Source organism: Balearica regulorum, chromosome 13, assembly GCF_011004875.1.
Source record: "Balearica regulorum gibbericeps isolate bBalReg1 chromosome 13, bBalReg1.pri, whole genome shotgun sequence".
NCBI lineage: Eukaryota > Metazoa > Chordata > Aves > Gruiformes > Gruidae > Balearica > Balearica regulorum.
This window is the reverse complement of record NC_046196.1, coordinates 522,558-541,849: the sequence shown is the minus strand read 5'-3', so window position 1 is coordinate 541,849 and position 19,292 is coordinate 522,558. Positions and strand designations below refer to the sequence as shown.

Here is a 19,292-nt window from a genome sequence, read left to right as displayed (position 1 = left end):
TCTTTGGAGCAGAAAGCAAAGGAATAGGAGCTAATAGTTCACAAACAGCTCTTTTGCTGTTGAATTTCTTGTTTTATTTATCTGAACGCTTGCCTCTATAGTTAACTGCACAAAAGCCAGATAAACTTTCCCTGCCTTGAGAAGATAGGCAACTGAGGACAGCTTTATCAGCTGGGGGAACGTTCAAAGTCAGCATTTTCTTTTTTGTCAATGAAAGCAGCACAGATATGCTCTGACTGTGCTCTGAAACAGGGCCCTCTTGGAAATTAGTGTCATCAATCCAAGATACATGTAGGATTATTACTGTTTTTCTGCAGCCTTTTGTCAGATGATAGGACTTGCCCACCAGCTTTTGCATCGGGGTTAGAGTCCACGGTATTCCTCTCTTAACCTGTGCCTGGTGCTTTCTTTTCACTGCTTGGAGTCCTGCTTTTCCTTTTGGGAAAATGATAGGAATAAACAAGTTTACCTAGAGTAATCCAGTTAGGAACTAGCGCAGAGTGTATTTGTGCATATATATGCATCCTGAATCTGAGCTGCAAGGGCAGTGACTGCCTGGTAGCCAAGGTTACCTTAGGAGACGTGCCCCAGATGAGCTTGAGCCGGGTGAGAAATATAAGACGACAGAAGAACCTCTGAAAATGGATTTACCTACATTTCCATGTGGATGGATTGTCTCATCTTCAAATGCAAATAGCCTGCAAGTCAGGGAGAGGTGGAAAACATTTTTTTTCTGTTGGGCTGGTCACAAACAAACAAATAGTGGAATTGTTTCCAGGGTGTTGCTCTGTGTCCTGACCCCTGCCAGCTTCTCTTCTCCCGCAGAACTGTTCCAAGGCTGTGCTCTCACTCACATTTCAGCGAGTTGAAGGGCAGGCAGCTGCGGGGTTTGCCATCGCTCCGTTCCATTGTGGGCCACCGACGGCTTCAGCAGCACACGTGGCTGCTCACCTGCAGCCGTGTGAGCTAAACGCGTCCCCTGGCAGGGTGAGTGTTCAAAAATGCAAGTGGCAGAGGAAAAAAACAATAGACAAAGCACTGTGTGCTGCTCCGGCATAGGAAGCTTTGTGTGCCCCGAACAAGAACGGTGCCACTGGCTGGAGCCCACCAGCACTCACGACCGTCGCCAACAGTTCAGAGACCCCACAGCCTGGTGGGGAGCCGCTGGTGGGAGCCAGGAAGATGCGCGCTGCTGCCACAGCAGAGGTTTGCCTGTGGCCGGGGCAGTGCCCTGCCTCCTGCTAACGCTTCTGCAGGGTGCCTGGTACGGGTGCCTGCTCCGAGCCCTGCGGGGAGATGCCACCTCGCGCATGCGGCTGCAGCAGCAGGTCAGACAGGCTCTGGAACACGTGGGTCCTCCTGTGCCAGGGGCACTGGCTGGCGTTAGACCTCCTTCCCAGGCTCTGCCTTTACTCTGTTCCCACAGCCAAGTGTGCCTGGACGTGGGCATGGTGTGAGGGGGGACAACCCTCCCCTGCCTCTTCCCCGTCGGGGTGAGCGACCCTTTCTGAGTCAGCGTCATAATCCTACGTGGGCGCAGTTTTGGGGAGAGCTGAACAAAAGCCGCTGTTGGGACGAGCAGCAGCAGACGGTGCCCAGTGGCCCTGGCACAGCTCGGGCACCTGAGCTCCTCGTCGGCTTCCCGGGGGCCAAGAGGGCACCGACCCCCCCATGGACCACCTGAAGGCCCTCCTGCTTCCGTGGGGACCCAGACCACAGCACGTCTCCTCTCAGGACCTGGGACGTCGCGTTTAAACTAGTTTACAGCATTTGAACTTCTGAAACACGCTGGGCCGCAGCGCGGCGGTGTGACCCTGGCGTCAGCGGGGGAACCTGCCCCTCGCCAGCCAGCAGCTCGCGGGGAGCCGGCACATTCGTGCCGGCACGCGTGTCTGTGCATGTGCAGCCGTGCAGCTGACTGCACACAGGCCATTGCTGTCACCTCTCCTGACAGTGTCAGCTTGCAGAAGTCAGCCAGGTCTCAATCTTCTCTTTCTGCAGGCTTTTTTGGCTACTTATCCTGAAAAAGGGACTATCAGGGATTCTTTTTGTTTCAAAGGAGAGACCCTGTGTACAATTAAAACTTGTTTCTGGTAAACCTCATTCCAGGAAAGATGAGCTTTTAACAAAAGGCTTTTGACAGCTGCAGGGTATTTCATTTTTTTAATGCCGAATGAAAAATCAATACATTTTTCTAGGTTATACATATTCAGAACAGGCTTGATATTTCCATTATAATGGAAAATGGGTGTCTGCACATCTCGCCTGTCAGAGCTGCACCACCGCATTTTCCAAGCCACTGCTAAATATTTCAAACCTGATTTGATTGTGGTTCATGACAGCTAATGTTTCTCAGCTCTTGAGCCTGCCGGAGGGTGGGGAGGCAAGCGCACGCTCTTTCTCTCCCATCCCTACATTTCCGCCACCCCTGAAATGCCCCTTATCCCTTCAGATAAGAGATCTGGGTTTGTTAAGGAAAATCCAGCTGAGAGAAGGAGGGGTGAGAGAGCTCTTGGGCTGTTCAAGCTGGCCTGGATCCAGTCCGGATTTGCTGACTTCTACCCTCAAACTTTCTGGGTTTTGAAAGAGGCAGAAATGGAGCAGCGTGATCCTGTACAATGGTGTGTGGGGATTTGGGCACATTTTCAGTTGCAACTAAGTCAGAGATTCCCTGACATCTGCAGATGTTGGATACTCATGATTTTCCAGACTCTTCTCCCTCTCTTTATCCCCCCCGCCGCATAGTAAATGGTTTAATTTTAAATTAAAAGGAAATGCCACTGTCTAAAATGATTTATTCATGAAGGAAGAAAAGACTCTTTCTAAGATTTTGCATGGGGCAGACTTTGTACAATGGAAGAGCAGGCTCCTTGGACTCCAGGTGCCCCACAGTAACACTTGCTCGCTCTTGGTATTGACCCGAACCCCGGTGGCTGGAAAATTCCTTTAAGGAAGTTTATTAATAAAGCATCATGGCCTCATGGATGGCACTGCAGCACAGGGACCCATGGGCAGGTTATGTTGTTTGTATTTCAGCGGGATGTGATCCCCTCCATGCAAATCCCACAGCAGCAGCTCTTGAACCTGCCCTGGTGAGCTCCCTGCAGAGGGTGAAGCCCACCTACCCTTCATGAGCTGATAGACCCCGTGTAGTTGGAGGTTCTGGAAACCAAAGACACCAGTCTAGCACCTGCATCCTCTGGGCATGGGCTGCAACAGCATCTCTGGCCTTCCAGAGCCCCCTGTTAAGGTTCCCAGGTTGGGAGTCCAGCCCATCGCCTCCTGCAAAGCGTCCTCTGTGGTACACGTCCACGCCTCTGGGTTCAGCACCCCCGTCACGCTCTCCGAAAGAGAGAGCTCCTGGTTAGAGCCCTTGACTGGCAGAGACTCCCAGTGTACTGCCAAAATACTGCAGGGACTTCTCACCCTCTGGGTAGCAGCCCTGATTGGGACACTTCTTAGGATGTTTGGTTTTAAGCCGAGTACCTTTTTAACCCCAAAATGACTGGTGGAGTTTTTATCAATCTCCTTAAGGAAGATACACTGGAGCCATTAGGTGAATGAGTCCTGGCAAACAGCATGTATGGCCTCAAGGAGGTATGGTCATGGTGGCTTGGGAATAAATTCCCAACGTCTTGCTGACCACGGCCTCATTCAGCCGTTGGGAGCTGCTCGCGAGATAGCCTTCCTGCCCGGTGCGGGTCGGTCCTGTGGGGCTCTTCAGCCATTAAGTAAAAGACAGTGGTCAGCTCTGCTCAAACGCAGCATGGGAAGAGCGTGGCATCAGGATTTGCAGACAATTAAAATGGAAGCTCAGAAGTTCCTTGTTGCGTGTGCAGCAGATTGAGGAGACAAGGAGACCTTCCCCTACCAGATGTGACGCTGGCCTTGTCCTCTCAGAAGGATGCCCCACAGGAATGCAGGAGGATGGATGGTTGGGTGCCATTCGCACATGCATTTGCTACCCAGACCTGCCATTGTGCCTTGAAGCTGCCACTGTGATGGAGCAGCCGCAGAGCTGTCATCAGAGCGTGGGTGCAAATCTTTCAGGAGCAGGAGCTCTGCTGCCTTTTATTTCCAGTGTTGGAGGATCTCATTGTTAGAAGCTGGGTCAGATCACATGCTCGTGCCCTGCGTGCAGTCTGTTGGAGGCTGGTTCTCGGCGGTTCAAAGCCCTCCGCAGCGCACGTGGCCAGCTGAAGGGTGGCGTGGCTGAGGACACTCTCGTGACCATCCCTGGGGTCAGCCTAAACACTGCCGGCTGCGAGACAAGTTAGGCTGAGCGTAGTGAGGAGAGTTGCACCCAGCCTTCCAAAAAATTCTGCTGGAAGAGGATCACAAGGCAGCCAGGAGTTAACGCTTCCCCTTCCCTGAGTCTCGGCGCCAGGCGGCTGCGTCCCGGGGTCTGCTGGTGCAGGGAGCTCCCCGGGTGTGCCGGGGAGAGGAGCAGGAGGATGGTCCTCGGCAAAGGCCTCGGGAGCAAGCGGCCAAGTAAGGATGGTACCAGGGCCTTTCCCAGCTGATTCGCAGCCTCGCTGGGCAGATGTGTCTTGTACTCTCTTCCCCTCCCGTCCTGCTTTAAGAAAACACTCTTCAGAAAAAATCCGCTCAGGCCGGGGTGGGGGGAAGGGTTTGAAGCACACATGTGGTTTTTGGAGCCCGCCTGCCCAGCACAGAGGTGTTTGAGCCAAGGAGGCAGATCTCATGCTCCGAGAGCCCTCTCCAGGGCCGGGGCTCGGTGGGCACTTGGTGCAGGCATCTGCCGGGGGGCGGCCGGGGCTGGCGGTGGGACGGGCTGTGCCAGCGAGCGCGAGGGGCTGCAGGCCCAGCGGGGCAGGAGGGCTCGCCATTTGTAGCCTCGGTTTTTAATCATTTTCTACCGTTATTGGTATTCATAGCTCACATTTTTCCGGTTACTGTCAGCCTGGGCTTTCATCCATTTTAAAGAGCTATTTTTTCCCTTGTTGATGATGATGATGGTATAAAGACAGATGGTGTAACTGCTTATGAATGTCCTATTTTATTCCCCTCGAACCAGACAGTGCACTTGAAGACGTGTATTATTTCCACATGCTCAGGTTAGAGCCCAGACAGCGTCTGAGCCCGGCAGCCGGCTCGCCCTTCCTCTTCCTCCCATGCCGATGCTGACACCTCCGGGTCGCAGCCGGGAGTGCCGGCGCGCCGGGCACCCTTTGTTGTTCGGCCGGGCCGGGCCGGGGCCGGGGGCCGCCCCCAGCCCGGAGCGGAGCCCGCTCCCCACCCCGGCCGGGGCTGGGGCTGCGGGGGGCTGCGGGCTGCGGGCTGCGGTGGGGTGCGGACAGTGGGGTGGGCTGCGGGGTGCGGTGGGCTGCGGGCGGTGGGCTGCGGGCGGGGGGCTGCGGGGGGGCCGGCTCCCCGCCCGCCTCTGCCCGGGGACCTGGCCCCGGGGGAGCACCTGGGCCGGCAGAGCAAGCGGGGTGTCCGGAGAGAGGGTCTGGATGAAGGGTAAAGCGAAGATTTGAATAAAATAATAAAAACCCCTTCATGAAGGTTTCTAATAAAACCAGCTAAAGCCTGCTCACTACCTTACCCTGCATGGCAGCGTTTTGAAGGCAGCAAGGTGGTTTGGGGACTGGGGGTGGTTTGCTTTTTTTGCTCGCCAGGGCAGGAAATATTTTGGAATTTTAATTTCTGAAGCGTGGATCCAGCTGCTGAGCTCACAGCCCTTCTCTCCAGCAAACTTCAGTGCTCGTCTCACAAGGCAGACTGCTCATCTCACCCCTGCACCAGTAATTTGTATCTTCCCACGTGTTAGGTGCCTTTGCCTGGCGGTGCCACCCATCCTACCTCTTACTCTGGGGTTCTGTTTTCCTAGGCAAAGAACACTGGGGTCCCTGCAGCTCTCAAGAGTTTCCAGCTTTTAAAAGAGTGAAGGAGGGGTAGAGTATAAATCACAGTGCTTCCACTTAATATCTGTGCTGATCTCTGGATGCTTTTACAAGTTCCTCCCTGATTTAAGTTGTCACATTCTCAAAGGGCACAGCTGAGTATCTGCAATCTCCTAATATATATTTTTAATCCTGATTTCTAGCCCTGTCTTTGTTAGAGGGAGGATGGGGGGTGGTGCTTTAACTGGTTAGGTTGTTCAGATAAAACCTTAGGATAGCCTGAGATTTACCATGACCATATAATGCAAGTTAAAATTATGAACTATCCTGCCTAAAAGAGGATATAATGGCTTAAAAGTACCCTTTCTTCCCAGTGTTGATGTAGCCCCCGTCAATTACATGGTAGCTGTCGAGCTGCATGCACTATACATAAATACCCAAGATATTAGATGATAATGTGGCTGTTATACCCTGGTGTAAGAGGTCTGGCAGCGGCAGTATCTCGCTCCCAGTATCCCACCTGACCAGGGTGCCTCTGCGTGCAGCTGCACCGTGCCGTGTCGACACGGTCCGTGCCACTAGCCGCGGCACGACGGTGTTTTGGTTAACGGGTGGGGCAGTGGCACTTTGTGTTTTGTTCTGAGCTTTCAGCGCTTCGCTTCACTGAGTATTTTTTCTCCTTCATGCCTTTGCACCTGTATGATACTGCCTGTGTGCTCAGACTCTTCCCATGAGTGGGCTGAAAATGAGAGACCCCCCCGCAGCTCCCTCCTGTGCCTCGTGTGAGGGCCACGTCCACAGGAGACAGGCTGCTCCTTTGCTTTGTCCAAGCAGAAGTGAGTGGTGGTGGTGGTTCTGCAGGGAACTTGGGGGTCTCGGTGACTGGGGTCAGTACTACGCAGTGCCATTCATTCCGAGGAGCTTCAGATGAGGATGAGGAGGAAGGCTGAGGCTGAAGGTGCTGGAGGCTCCCGTCAGTCCCTGACACCTCTCTAATCCATGATGTGGTTAGGTAGAACCTTCTCATACCAGGCAAACGTTGTACTGTTCATTACACCACAGGGGAGGCCAGTAGCTATAAGTGGTAGAAGGTGAGATTCTTCATTTCATCTCTCACTTTTTTCCTCTGTAGTTTCTCGACCAGCTAGCAGGTAGTGGTGGGAGAACGCTGGGTGACGTTGATACCTGCCGCCCAACACTTGAGCTTTGCCGTTGGCTGTTGCTCTGTTGCTCAATGGCAGTTACTTGCTCTTCTGTTTTGACTTCCATTTTTATGTTACCTTTTTTGTTGTTTCAGAAGAATCCACTGAAGATGTGGAAGGGCCCAATGAAACAGCCGGTGATGCTGAAGAGCCTGCCAAGGAGCAAGAGAGTGGAGGGGACAAGGACCAGACTAAATGGACAGGTGGGTTTTGGTCCCTCTTTTTGTTTAAACACAGGAAAGGAGAGTGTGGTCTGCAAAACTTTCCTTAAATAACTGTGCCACATATCACCGGCAGCATGACCTAAGAGTCGTCCTCTGTGAAGTCTTTGGGCGTAGCTTCGTGACACGCTTGTGTAGTTTGAGCCGTGGTCGATCGTGCGTACCCATTCCCAGCCCCGGGCTCGCGCTGAGGCCCTGGATCAGACCATGCCGGTGCTCAGCACTGCTGGACCTGACCCGGGCAGTGGGAATTGGCAACTGGAAGGGGAGGAGGGAGAAGGCGACAGCCTCTTCTGGCAGCAGCCAGCACTCAGGGTGGATTAAGCATACCATGAAACCCCACCCTATGTCGTTAAGACTGTTAGCCTACTTTTTCATCATGGTCCTGGCTCTGGTAGCAAGCTTTTGATGCAGAATGGCAGAGCAGAGAGGCAGACCCTGTGCTTGTGCTCTGTTCGCTGCTCACTGTCTGCTGCAGCCATGACATCCTGAGATTGAAACTGCAGATGCACAACAACACTTACATTGTTGCAGTGGAATCTGAAAGGTTTCTCTTTGCATGATGCTTAGATGGATTAATTACGAAGGTATTAGGTTACTCTGTCTTTCCCAGAAGGTGGTTGCTATCTTGCAGAGGTGAGTGGGAGGAATCTTTTATATATTCCTTGTCTTTGAGCAGAAAGCAGCTGCAAGATTGTCCTGCTCTGGAGTGGGCCATTCCCCTCCTCAGCTGGCATTTGCTGCGTGCATCAGCGTGGGTGTGGAAGCGGAGGTGCTGGAGATGGTACTCATGTTCCTTGACCCAGGACGGAGCAGTTCTGACTCCAGTAGCCCAGCTGGTTTGCAGACAAGGGTTGCTTGGTATGATGCCTCTCTCAGTCTGCACAGAGACCCATCTTCCAGGCAGCCTGCTCCTGCCGCGTTTGCAGTTGCCTCTTTGTGAGCCACAGCCAAAGAGATATTTTGGCTTATGCAGTCTTCAAAAGGATGAAATATGGTCTTTCACCTCAATAGTTTTAATCTCGACCATTGAAGATGTGTCCAAACTGGTGAAGAAAGCAATCTGTGCTTTAATGCTTGTCGAAGCTCATGTTCTCAGTCTAGACTGCACTCACTGAGGTTGCTCTATACGTCGTTCCCCATCGCAGACCCATTCTTCAACCCAGAGATGCAGGTTTTGCTTGGCTGTAGGGGATTTTTAGTCTCTTGGTGTGTGGGATTGTGTGATCCTAAGCAAGAGCACACTTCAGGAAGCGTCACAGAAAGGTGTAAGTATTGTATATTTACTGAATCTCTAAAGGGTAAGGAGGGCCCTTTGTCCAAACCTGATGCACTTACAAAAGCTGATCTATGTGAAAAGATCATATGTTAAAACATGTAAGGAAAAATGAAGAACCTGGGTTTTCAGCCCTTTACTGTCCAGAAATTCCACATTTGGGTGGCTTTATTTCTTCATCCTGCTGGTGAAACTCCTAACCCATTTTTGGTGTTTGTCAGTCAAAGAGCAGATAAGAAATGGGCAGCTTCTTGAGTCTTAAAAGGACAACATACAGAGGATACACAGACTAGGTACGTGAGCCCAGAGAGCTCTGGACGAGCCATGTCCAGAGCCGTTGCAAGGCTGAATAGTACAGCCTCAGCAAGATGTGCACATGTGCTGTTGTTGAATTCAGGTCCTGCTTTCAAACATGTAACAGCATTACCCCTGAACTTAAAGCAAAAGAAGTGTTATCCACTGTTTGTGTACAGTGGATATGCAGAACAGGTACCACACCTCAGTCTTGTATTGTTTTGATTTTCAAGGTCCCTTGAGGAACATGGCTATGTTGCCATGTCCTTCTGGACCTCAGGCACGGACAGGAGTGGAAACTGAGGTTGTTCATGGCAGCCACAGAAGAGCAGTGTCCACACGTACAGGAATATCAGAATGCGATGGTGCAAATTGAGGTATAACCAGGGAGGGAAACGGGCAGTATGAGGAAGCACTCGCTTGCTGTAAGAGACGACTGCAAGAAAAGAGCTGGTCTGCAGCTCAGCCCGCTGGGAAGGCTATCAATCACGATGTCAAGAAAGCTGCAGAGCATAAAGCACCGTTGCGTTCGTCTTCACTAAACAGACCGACGGTGAGGGACCAGAGCAGCCCCTCTCAGCAGCCTGTGCGGAGAGCTCATCCTCCAGCTGTGAGGGAGCAGGCTGCGAAGTGCTTAGGCTAAATGTTGTCACGTCCCCAACGTGCTGCGTCGTACCTGGGTGTTGTGAGAAAGTGGCTGAAGCATCCTCAGGCCTGTCAGCTGCTCTCTCTTGTGAATTTACAGAAAACAGGGTGCCACAAGGGGACAGACACGGTGCTTATCTTTGACTAAAGGAGTAGCTGGGGAACCGCACACCTGCCAGCTCCATTTGCCCCAGATTTTCCTGGGAATTGACCAAACAACTGTTTGTAAGTACTGACGGGAAGATAATGAGATGAGTAACAGTCGACACGGATTTGTCAAGAACAAATCATGTCAACACGACCCAATTTCCTTCTGTGTGAAGAAGGTCTTGTTTGCAGTCGGTATTTTGTATCTTCTCCTTAGGAAGACTTTTGACGCTGCTTTTCAGGACAGTTTCAAAACGAAGCTCAAGCATTATGGTGTAGGTGAAACTATTACAGAATGGATGTGTTTCCGCAGTGCTGGAAAGCTTCCTCTGGAAGATTGTGTCCATTTCTGAGCTTGGGGTGTGAGGAGAGTTCAGGAGAAATTTCAGAAAGCCCAAAGAGCACGAACAATCCAGAAGAGAGCATGGTCTGCATAGGCTCAGCTGTGAGGAGAAAATGGAATGAACGGACTTAGTTGATCCAAAAAAGAGGGGAGGACAAGATAAGTCTTCTTGTGCATAAAATGCTTCTGAACGGAAGGAAATAATCTGTTCTCCATGCTCAGGATATAGACAACGAGAAGTAACAGGCTTAAATTGCTGGGAGAGAGGTTGAGGTTAGATAGTAAATAAATAAAAATTTCTCCTGGTACAGCTTGTGAAGCACTGGAGTAGATTTTCTGGGAAGGTTCCTCAGAGGTCTGTCAAGAAGACCAGACGAGCTGCCGTTGGGAATGAAGTAGGCAGAGTTTATCCTGCTTTGGATGGACCGGCTGACCTTCGGAGGTGCCTCTGAGCCCTGCAATTCTGTGAAAGTGGGAGATAGGTGAGAAAGAAGTGCAGGCTCAAAGCCAATAAATAGCGTCTTGAAGTGGAGGTTGATAGACCTGTTTTCTGTTCATCATGCTGCAATTTGATCATTACGTTCCTTAGCAATTTACTCACCTTTGGTGCCTCAGTTTCTTAACTGCGCACTGGGTGATTATTTCTTCCACTTTCTTAAAGGTTGTGAGATCTCTAATGAAATGTCGAGTACGTCTCCCAAGCTCCCTCTGCACAGCGGCACAAGCAATGAGGCAGGGTCGTTTGACTGCTCTACGGCACTCACGTCCACACGTGGCAGGCTGCTCCGGTGTCGGTGTTAGCACTGAAAGGAAAAACTTCTCTGCTTTCGTTGTAAATTTGTCAAAATGTCTCAGCTGCAAAATAAATTTATCGATTCTTTGTTTTGTTTATTTTAAAATGGGATAATCTTAAGCAGAAAGATTTTTTTAGATAATACTTTCCCTTAAAATATACATGTGGAAAACTCCATCCCAAATAAGGATTCATTTTACCTTGGTTTTCACATACATCTTTGTGGCTCCTAAAAGATGTCTGGAAGGCAGCAGTGCCGTCTGCTTCCAGCAGCACTCCCACCACCTCTGTTCCCCTCAACCCCGGACAAGCAGCAGTGCTGCATGGGCACTAACACGGTTCTGTGACTCCTAAAATCCCGCGTGGAGAGAAAAGGGCTGATGTTCCCTGTTTAGAGACGGGACCTGTTTGCTTTCTCTTTTTCCTCGCTCTTCAGCAGGGGGATTAAGCAGCTCCGAAGTGCCGTTCGGTGCAGGCCCCTCACACCGGAGCTGCCTCTGCTCTGCCTGCTCCGGGGCCGTCCACCTCCGTGCTGGAGAAGGAAGATGCTCTTTGCCTGATGGCTGAGCTTTAGAAATTATCTCATCATGACTAACATGAGATTTATCGCAAGCAAACCGGCAAGGAGGAAAGAAACCGTGGCTATTCCCAACTCCATTTTTAAGGCAGGATGTGAATGATTAATATTCAGCGCATTGGTTTCCAGCTAAAGCCTGAATCAGACCGGGATAGATTTGTACAAGACTTTTGAGATCTGGGGTGAGGTTTATATGTATTTTCTGACTAGAGAGAAGCACTTCATCTGCAGTGACCCAGCTACGAAAGAGACTTACTTAATGCACTGTCAGTTGTATAGATGTAGAATATCAGGGGTTTTTCCACAAAAACAAGAAACAAACTCTACTTAAAATATAGATTGAAATGAAATATTTCTAGAGGACTAGCCTGAAGGGCTTTTATTTTTTTTAATGATTTTTTTTTTTTTTTTAATCCATGATGCTCACCTAACACAGAGCAATTAGTGCAATGGAGCGTCCCTGATTCGAATCCGTGGTAGATTGCTATTAAAGGAGGTATTAATGGGCTGCTGAGAGCTGGGAAATTGTTGCAGAAAAGTGTGTTTATGGAGTATGGTGCTGGCAGGCATGATTTCAATCGGATTTGACATGTTTAACATAAATGTATACTGCACAGCTCCTGCAGTTTATGAATAATTCCTACAGGCCCACTGCCTTTCTAATTACTGAAATTGAAAAAAACAGGTCAGGCACATCCTGACGGAAATCTATTACTGCCCCTCCCCCCCGCTGCCGCTTTTTTCTGTTTTTTTTTAATATATGGCGTTTGTTGAGCACTTAATGGCTGGGATGTTCTGCGGCCAGAGTAAAGACGGAGGAGAGAGCAGGAAGGGGACGAAGCGCGCAGTGGAGCCGCTCTCAACCCTGGCTTCTGTCTGAAGGAAACCTAGGAGAGGGGATGGGACAGCACGCTGTAATTCTGCTTTTTTCCTGGGGATTTACAAAGCACAAAAGGCTCCTGGGTGCCAGCTGAAGCCCAGGAAAGCAGCTGTGCCGGGTGCCCCCGTGCCGTGGCTCGCCAGGGACGCTGGGTGGGAGCAGGGCACCTGGCTCCCAGCAGCGTCTGCAGGTGCTGGTTTCTGGTCTGTGTGGGGCGAAGGGCGGGCAATGGCCCAGCCGTGGCTCTGGAGGACCCTCTGGGCTCTGCCCTCTGGCTGGAGCCGGCCATGGGCACTGCTCCGAGCTGGGCCCCAGAGCTTCCCTGGTCACCCCCTGCGCAGCGTCCTGGCCTGGCTCTGCCCAGTCCTGGCCCCTCTGCTCCCCTGGGGCAGTTGGGCCCAGCCACACAATGCGGCGTCTTGGAGTCTTCCTCACGGTCAGCCTGATCGTTTCTGTGACTTTTTTTGAGCTTTCTGTTTATACCTAGCAAAGTATGGCTACTGAAAAAATGAAAAGCAGCAAAATTACCAATCTGGCCCAAGTGGAACAGTTGTTGACTCCTAGCTGGGAGAAACGGTCCCACGTGCCCCCAGGCCGGAGCCGGCAGTGGTCACACGCTGAAACCCGCCGGCGCAGCAGTCTCTGCTGTCTAGGACATGTGGGAGCATGGCGGGGCTGTCCCGGCAGCAGTGCTGGGTGAATTGCTGTGCCACAGCAGAGCCTGTCCGACTGTTTTCAGATACGTTTCATGCACGTTCTTCAGCGAGCAGGTCTCTGCTGATGTCTCTGCTATCTCCACTCTCCGTATTCGCTCTTTCCTCACCCGCAGTTTCAGCTCACCAGGTAGCTGTGTGCTGCCCGGCAGTGGTGGTGATCCCTTACTGCTGGTTTTAACGGGTTAGCAGAATTACCATTGTTTAGACCATCTCCCAAGCTCAACACATTGATTTAATAAATTAGTTGATATGGACTGTCATGGTAGGTTAGTTGAAATATTTATTCAATTGAATTGGACAATAATATTCACACAGATTGATAACTGGCTCAAGAACCATATGAGATAGGTAAATATAAAAAATGATTGCTTGTTTCCTTTCAGCCACTTCGTAATTTAAAAAAACCCAAGGTTTCCCATGGTTCTGAAGACATAAGCTTAGACACCATTACTGGAAGAAAAGGTGCAGTGCTTTAGGTTAACACTTTGCAAAGGTGGTGTCATGCTGTGCACAAGATGGGATGATTTCCTACGTACCCCGTATTTCCTTCTGCCCGGCACAAGTCTCTGTTCAGCTCGGAGTGGCAAAGAGGGAGCTGTTGCTCCCGGGGCAGGGAAGCCTCTCGGCTTTGGTCCAGGCCTTTTCTTTCGGGTACGTTTACTGGAGCACTTTGCTAGTCGAGTGCCAAGTTCAGCTGCTGCTGCGGTGGCTGGCGCATGCGTGTCTGAGCACCTGGACCCTCGTCCCAGCGTGCCAGCGTGGCAGGGCCACCTGCGGCCGCATTGTTCAGCAACTCTCCTGCTCCTTCTCGTAACCTTTGGGATTGAGCCGTAACTTTGTGCTGTTTCTCCCGTATCTCTCGCCCAGCCTGTGCAGGTCATTTTCTCTCCCCCGGCACCTTCACTCTTGGTTGCCAGCACAGTGCCGTGTTAGAGGGAGATGAGCTGATCCACGCGGCTGCGGGGAGGATCTGTGCTGCTCGTGATGGCAAGCGGAGCACTGCCTCCATGGGCCCCTTCTGCTGCCTGGCATCTCACCGTGACGATTTCTGGGTGCTCTGTGCATGGCAGAAATGTCTGGTGGCGACTGGGGCTTCTGGGTACTGTAATGTGAATATTTAATAGTAATTCAGTTGTTCATACTCACTGCAGGCTGGAAGGTATGACACAGCATTAGAAAAACAAATTATTTGACCATTTTCAGGGCCACGTTTCTGAAAGGCAGCAATAAAGGTCTGGGTACAAAAGTGCACTTGCAAATCTCTGTGTATTTACTTCTGTCTATCATGCGATCACGTTATTTATCAAATACAGAGTTGAAAAAATACTGTAGAGCAACAGGCAATATACAGGCCTGTTAGTATGGCTACAACATCTTATTAGAACGAATGGTACCTTCAGGGAATAAGGAATGTAAACAGACGGTGTTTCAGAAAGAAACATTCAACCATATATTATTAAGACATGAGGTAACAAGGGGCAGCGCTGTAGCCATGTTGTACGCCCGGTGCCCTTTCGGGGAGGCCTGAGCGGGGCTCTGCCCGCTTCTCAGTCACTGCAGGCTCTCGGAGGAGTCGCCCTCCCAGAGTTACTCTTGCTGTATTAACAGGAATTGTCTGTTTCTGCGGGATAGCAGTTGTCTGCCAGAGAGCCTGAGGTTGCACCTCCATGCTGGGCTCCTGAGCTGCTGTTAATGGAACTGCGCAGGTCGGTCTGGACCACGGGGCCTGGCCTTGCCCATCACCCGCGTGGAGGCTGCGTGAACATAAAACAGATAAAACAGTCCGCTCCAGCCAGAGGATTTCGGGAGGAAAACCACAGCCGTTTTAAGGATGCTCCTGCACGAGACCCGTGCAGGGGTGACGGTTGCCGTGGCATTTCCCGCTGCAGGCATGGCAGGCAGGTCGGTCGGGTCCGAGGGCTCGTGATGCTGAGTAATTGCTCCAGGAAAACGTCAGGGAAGGTCTGAGGAGGGAGCACCACCAAATATGGAATTTTATTTTCCATCAGGCAGTGAAAACACAATTCCCCAGTCCCGCTGAAAACTTTTTCCCAGGCCGGCTGCTGAACTTACTAGGAAGGGAGTTTTTCTCTAGGCTGGGGGCGGGGAGGGTGTTGTTTTTAAATCAATGGAGATAGCAGAAACCCCACTGTAAATTTCTAGGGCAAGTGGCAAGCTGGTTTACGGAATGCAGGGAGATGAGAACCTCTGGCTTACGGAAAGCAGCATGAATTAATAATCATTTAATTGGCTTCTCCATTATGTTGCTGGGTCGGGAGATGGAAGTTTAGATGAAGGGGCTGTCAGTGGTACTTTAGCTAAAAGAACCTGATGGCTGGGGACGGGTGGCGACTCCCTTCCCACCAGGATGGAGAGCAGGCAGCTGTGGGGACCCGTGCTGGTTTTGCCTCTGGACCTAGCGAAGGAAAGGATCCTCACTTCCAAGGAAGCGTCCCAGCTCACCTCTGAAATAACGCCTGGGAGGATTTCTCCTCCTCCTCCTCTGAAAAGCAGAAGCTGCTGAGGAAGAGCGAGAAGACAAATAGGTCTCTGAGAAGTGTGGTGGCAGGCCAGCATGCCTGCAGCAGCACCGTCCCGTTACACTTGGCTTTTGGGTACATTTGTTGAGAAACACAGATTTTTCTCTAAGGTTCGGCAAATCTGAACTAAATCTTTGTAAAGAGTCAAAATTATAAAAGTACTAACAGATACGTAGTCGTACATCATATTGAAACCAGATTCCTTTTTCTTCCCTGCAAGGCCTGGACCTGTAAGCGTGATGCTGGACGTGGCTAGGGCGCAGGCGTTGTGCTCCACCTTCTCTGGTGCTGAGCTGCCGTTCAGGGCTGAGGCCCTTTTGACATTTTCAGCCGAGACATTCTGTCCCATCCACCCTGCGCAGACGCGAAGGTCCCGCGCAGCTGCCGGAGAGCTCTGCAGCAGGCACCGAGCTGCGCGTCCTCATTTCTCCAGGCAGAAGGGAGTTCTTCCTCTGATCTGTGATGTGGACTGAATGTGTCACTTGGTCTGTTTGGCTGTTTATCAACAATAAACTTCGGTCTTGGTGTTAAAATTCCCCCTCAAGCTGTCAACTCAAAAAATAATACTTAGAACAAATATTCAGTATGCATTTTTCAGAACGCTGCAACAAACCAGTCATTCTGGGGTCTGGACAATCATTAAGAATTCTGGGTTTGAAGGATTAAAGTTATGGGTTGGATTGAATGCATTTAATAAAATTGGGCACTTTGGAGATGGTACATAAAAGTAAATTTTAATTGCCTTTTACTTTTCCCTAATTCTAAGCTTCCCAGTAGAAAGGAAATAAGAAAATACCCTGTCATGACTCGAGAGGTTCCAGCTGGTGTTCAGCAGCTACGGGGTAGTTGACAGTTGGGTTGCTGAATTTAGTCACTGCATCTGAAAACATCACACCAGTGAGCTGCTAGAAGCGCTGCACAGTGAAGTCGGTGGCGGAGGGTGAGGACCAGGGGCTGAGCTCCTGGTGCCTCGCTGTGCCAGTGCAGATCCCACCACCGGGGAGGACACCAGGGGTTTCGTAAGTGTCCAGAGCTCACCTGGGTTTATTAATGCAATTCTGTAGGTATTTCGTGGTTCTCACTCTGTTGCCAAAACTGAAAGCATTGCCATCCTTTATTTGGGAAGGCGACCCATATACATGAGCAGAGGTTTCTCGAGTCATCCCTTTTCCTCACTTGCCTCTCCTGCCCTGCTTGCAGACTGGCAGTGCCGGCACAGCTCACAGCAGCACCCATTGATGGTTTGCCAAGCAGATGACACCCAAAGGTTTGAAGTGGCAGTTGACAGATATGGATCCCAGAGAAACCGTGCCCGGACCATGCAGGAGACATGGTCACTGTCCAGGGCAGAGAAGTCTAAGGGGACCCAAAGTCATGGCTGGTGGTGTCGTCCCAGCCTGGTGCAGGGCTACAGCAGAGCTTGCATGGCTGTGTGACCATGCTGGCAGACCCGGGGTCTCCAGATGTTGGTGCTCACGCCTGACTGCTTGACTGGGGCTGACACTTCCGTGTCCGAGGTCACACCGAGGAGTGGACGATGTCAACAGCAATTAGCCTCCTTACCAGGGCCACTCACATCACACCAGGCTCAGGCAAGGCATTTTAAGGCCGGGTGGTCCTCCCCCCACCACATTGCTGGCTCTCAGTGGTGGTCTCTGCACCCCAAACCCACCCAGAGGGACCATTTCCACAGCGGAGGAGCAGCGCAGGTGGGTCTGGGGTGGTGCCATGTTTCTCATGTTCCAAGCACATTTTATGAGTAGAAAGTAAGGGAGACCAGCTTTGGTCCTGTAGACATCTTTAATGACTTTCCAGTTGTGAACCCCAGGGAAGGTCTCAGGTTCAGGCAAAGGATACACCTGAGCAGCAGCCCATCGTTCTGTGCAGGGGGCAGAGCCGGCTCTGCGTTGGTGTCTGTGAGTCGGCCCTGACACCGCAGACTTGTTTTACACAAAGAAACTCTAGGTTTGGACGTTTTCGTGGAGTTGGCAGCGCAGCGAGGTCCAGTGGTTTTGGGTTCAGGTCCAGCCTGGACTTCAGGTCCGTGCATGAGGCTGTGTAACCAGCCAGGGCTGAAGTACCAGGGTGCAGCAGGGCAGCGCTGCGGGGAAGGAAGTCAAAGCAGGCTTTGGCGTGGCCAAGAAGAAATTCTGTAGTACCAGAGCTCCTCCGATCCCTGCCTCCCTCTGACAGTACAGTTATCTATTTGCAATACCTGTTTTCCCTCTCTTGGAAGTTGTTTTGCTTCTATTTAACTGAAGGCTTAGAGCTGGGGTCTGGCAGGGAAGGCAGTTAGAAATGGGGATGGTATTCCTTACTGTGATGTGGTACCTCTGGAGATACAGCTCGTGCCGGTGAGCAGAAGGATCTTTGAGGAGGAAGCAGTTTACTTGGATCTTGCTCTGACGGCATCTTCTGAAACAAGGAGCGGATACCAGCAGGTTCACAAAGAGAAAAAGAGACAAGGGGAAGAGTATGGGGGGACCGGTCTAAGAATGCTACAGTGCCTTGTTAATCGGCAGCCGATCCATCATATTAAATATCCAGCTGTCATATATTACCTTTCAAGTGAAAATGAATAACTCCCATTAAGGGCGAAATGGGTTTGAAGTCGATTCGAGACAGATTAAAGTACTGTTATGAATGTGTGTTCGGGGAGGAGGAGACGGGGGCTGTGTATAATATACTTGTCCTTACAGTTTTTAAATAATAGATGTCCCACAAATTTATGTACTGCAGGCTGCCAGGGTTCGGGGGAGGGGTAAAGGTCAGGGATGTGCTTCTCGGAGCGCCTCGACTCGCAGAGTGCTCTGCTGTTGACTTCTGGGCTCACTTGCCTTCTTCTGTTTTGCTGAAATAAAACCACCTTTCCTCAGCTTGTTACAGTGTGAGATTGTCCGGGTCCCGCCCCAGCACCGGCTGTACGCTGGGTCTCTGCCATTGAGATTTTGGTGGGACCGCTTGCTGGAAGCACCCTCAGATGTACGCTTGTCCCCGAGGCCACGGGCCGAGCTGGCCAGTGCCACCCTGGCAGCGGCTGCTGCTTCCAGCACAGAGTGCAAATCAGTTGAGTGGACAGCCACACCTTCCAGCTGTCCCCAAGGCAAACGTATTCCAAAGTGTTCGTATGCAAAACGTCCCGGGTGAGCTAGGAGTATGAGTTCTGCTTTGTCGTGTCAGTCCAGCTGCTGGTGGAGATGACACATTAGCCTTCACATCTGGCCAAGCATTTGCATGTCCGACACAAGCACCGGACAAGACTCCCCTGTACCTAACGGGCTGTAAGCAGTCCACAGAAATAGCTGGGATTTCACGGCTTCTGACTACAAATGACACAGTTCCCTTACTATGGAAGATAATCAAGAATGAACTTTTTTTGGCCAGACATGATTTATAGGACATAAGTTAGTCCACAAACTCATCCTCCTCCAACTCCTTGGTATGTGTTTCAACGAGCAGCGGCAGAGTAAATGGAAATACTGTCTTTGTCCAACTTAAGCCTCTTTGGGGATGTCCTGATACAAATCTCTTTTTGTTGCAGCACCAGCCAGCCAGGCAGAGAAGGAGCTGACAGAGCCTCCAGCATCCTCTAAACGAATATCCTTTCCCAGCAGCTCTGAGTCACCTCTCTCCTTTAAATGGTCAAAAACTTCAGAGGAGACCAAATCAGAGCAGGTAAGGAAGAAGAACCCAGCTTTTTGTGCATCTACAAGCAGGTAATTTGTTACATATGTGCCAAAAGCAAAGAATAAAATAGGAGAAGGAGGATGAAAGGCGATAACTGGTGGTAG

The 19,292-nt window shown here is 51.0% G+C and overlaps 1 protein-coding gene across 1 annotated transcript in view; it reads left to right on the top strand.

Annotated features, from left to right (window-relative positions):
• The window catches only part of ZFHX3 (zinc finger homeobox 3), a 181,580-nt gene that overhangs the window by 136,961 nt on the left and 25,327 nt on the right, over positions 1–19,292 (top strand). The window contains 2 exon segments of the mRNA XM_075765694.1: positions 7,165–7,272; positions 19,043–19,176. Of these exon segments, the coding sequence (XP_075621809.1) occupies positions 7,165–7,272; positions 19,043–19,176 (242 nt within the window).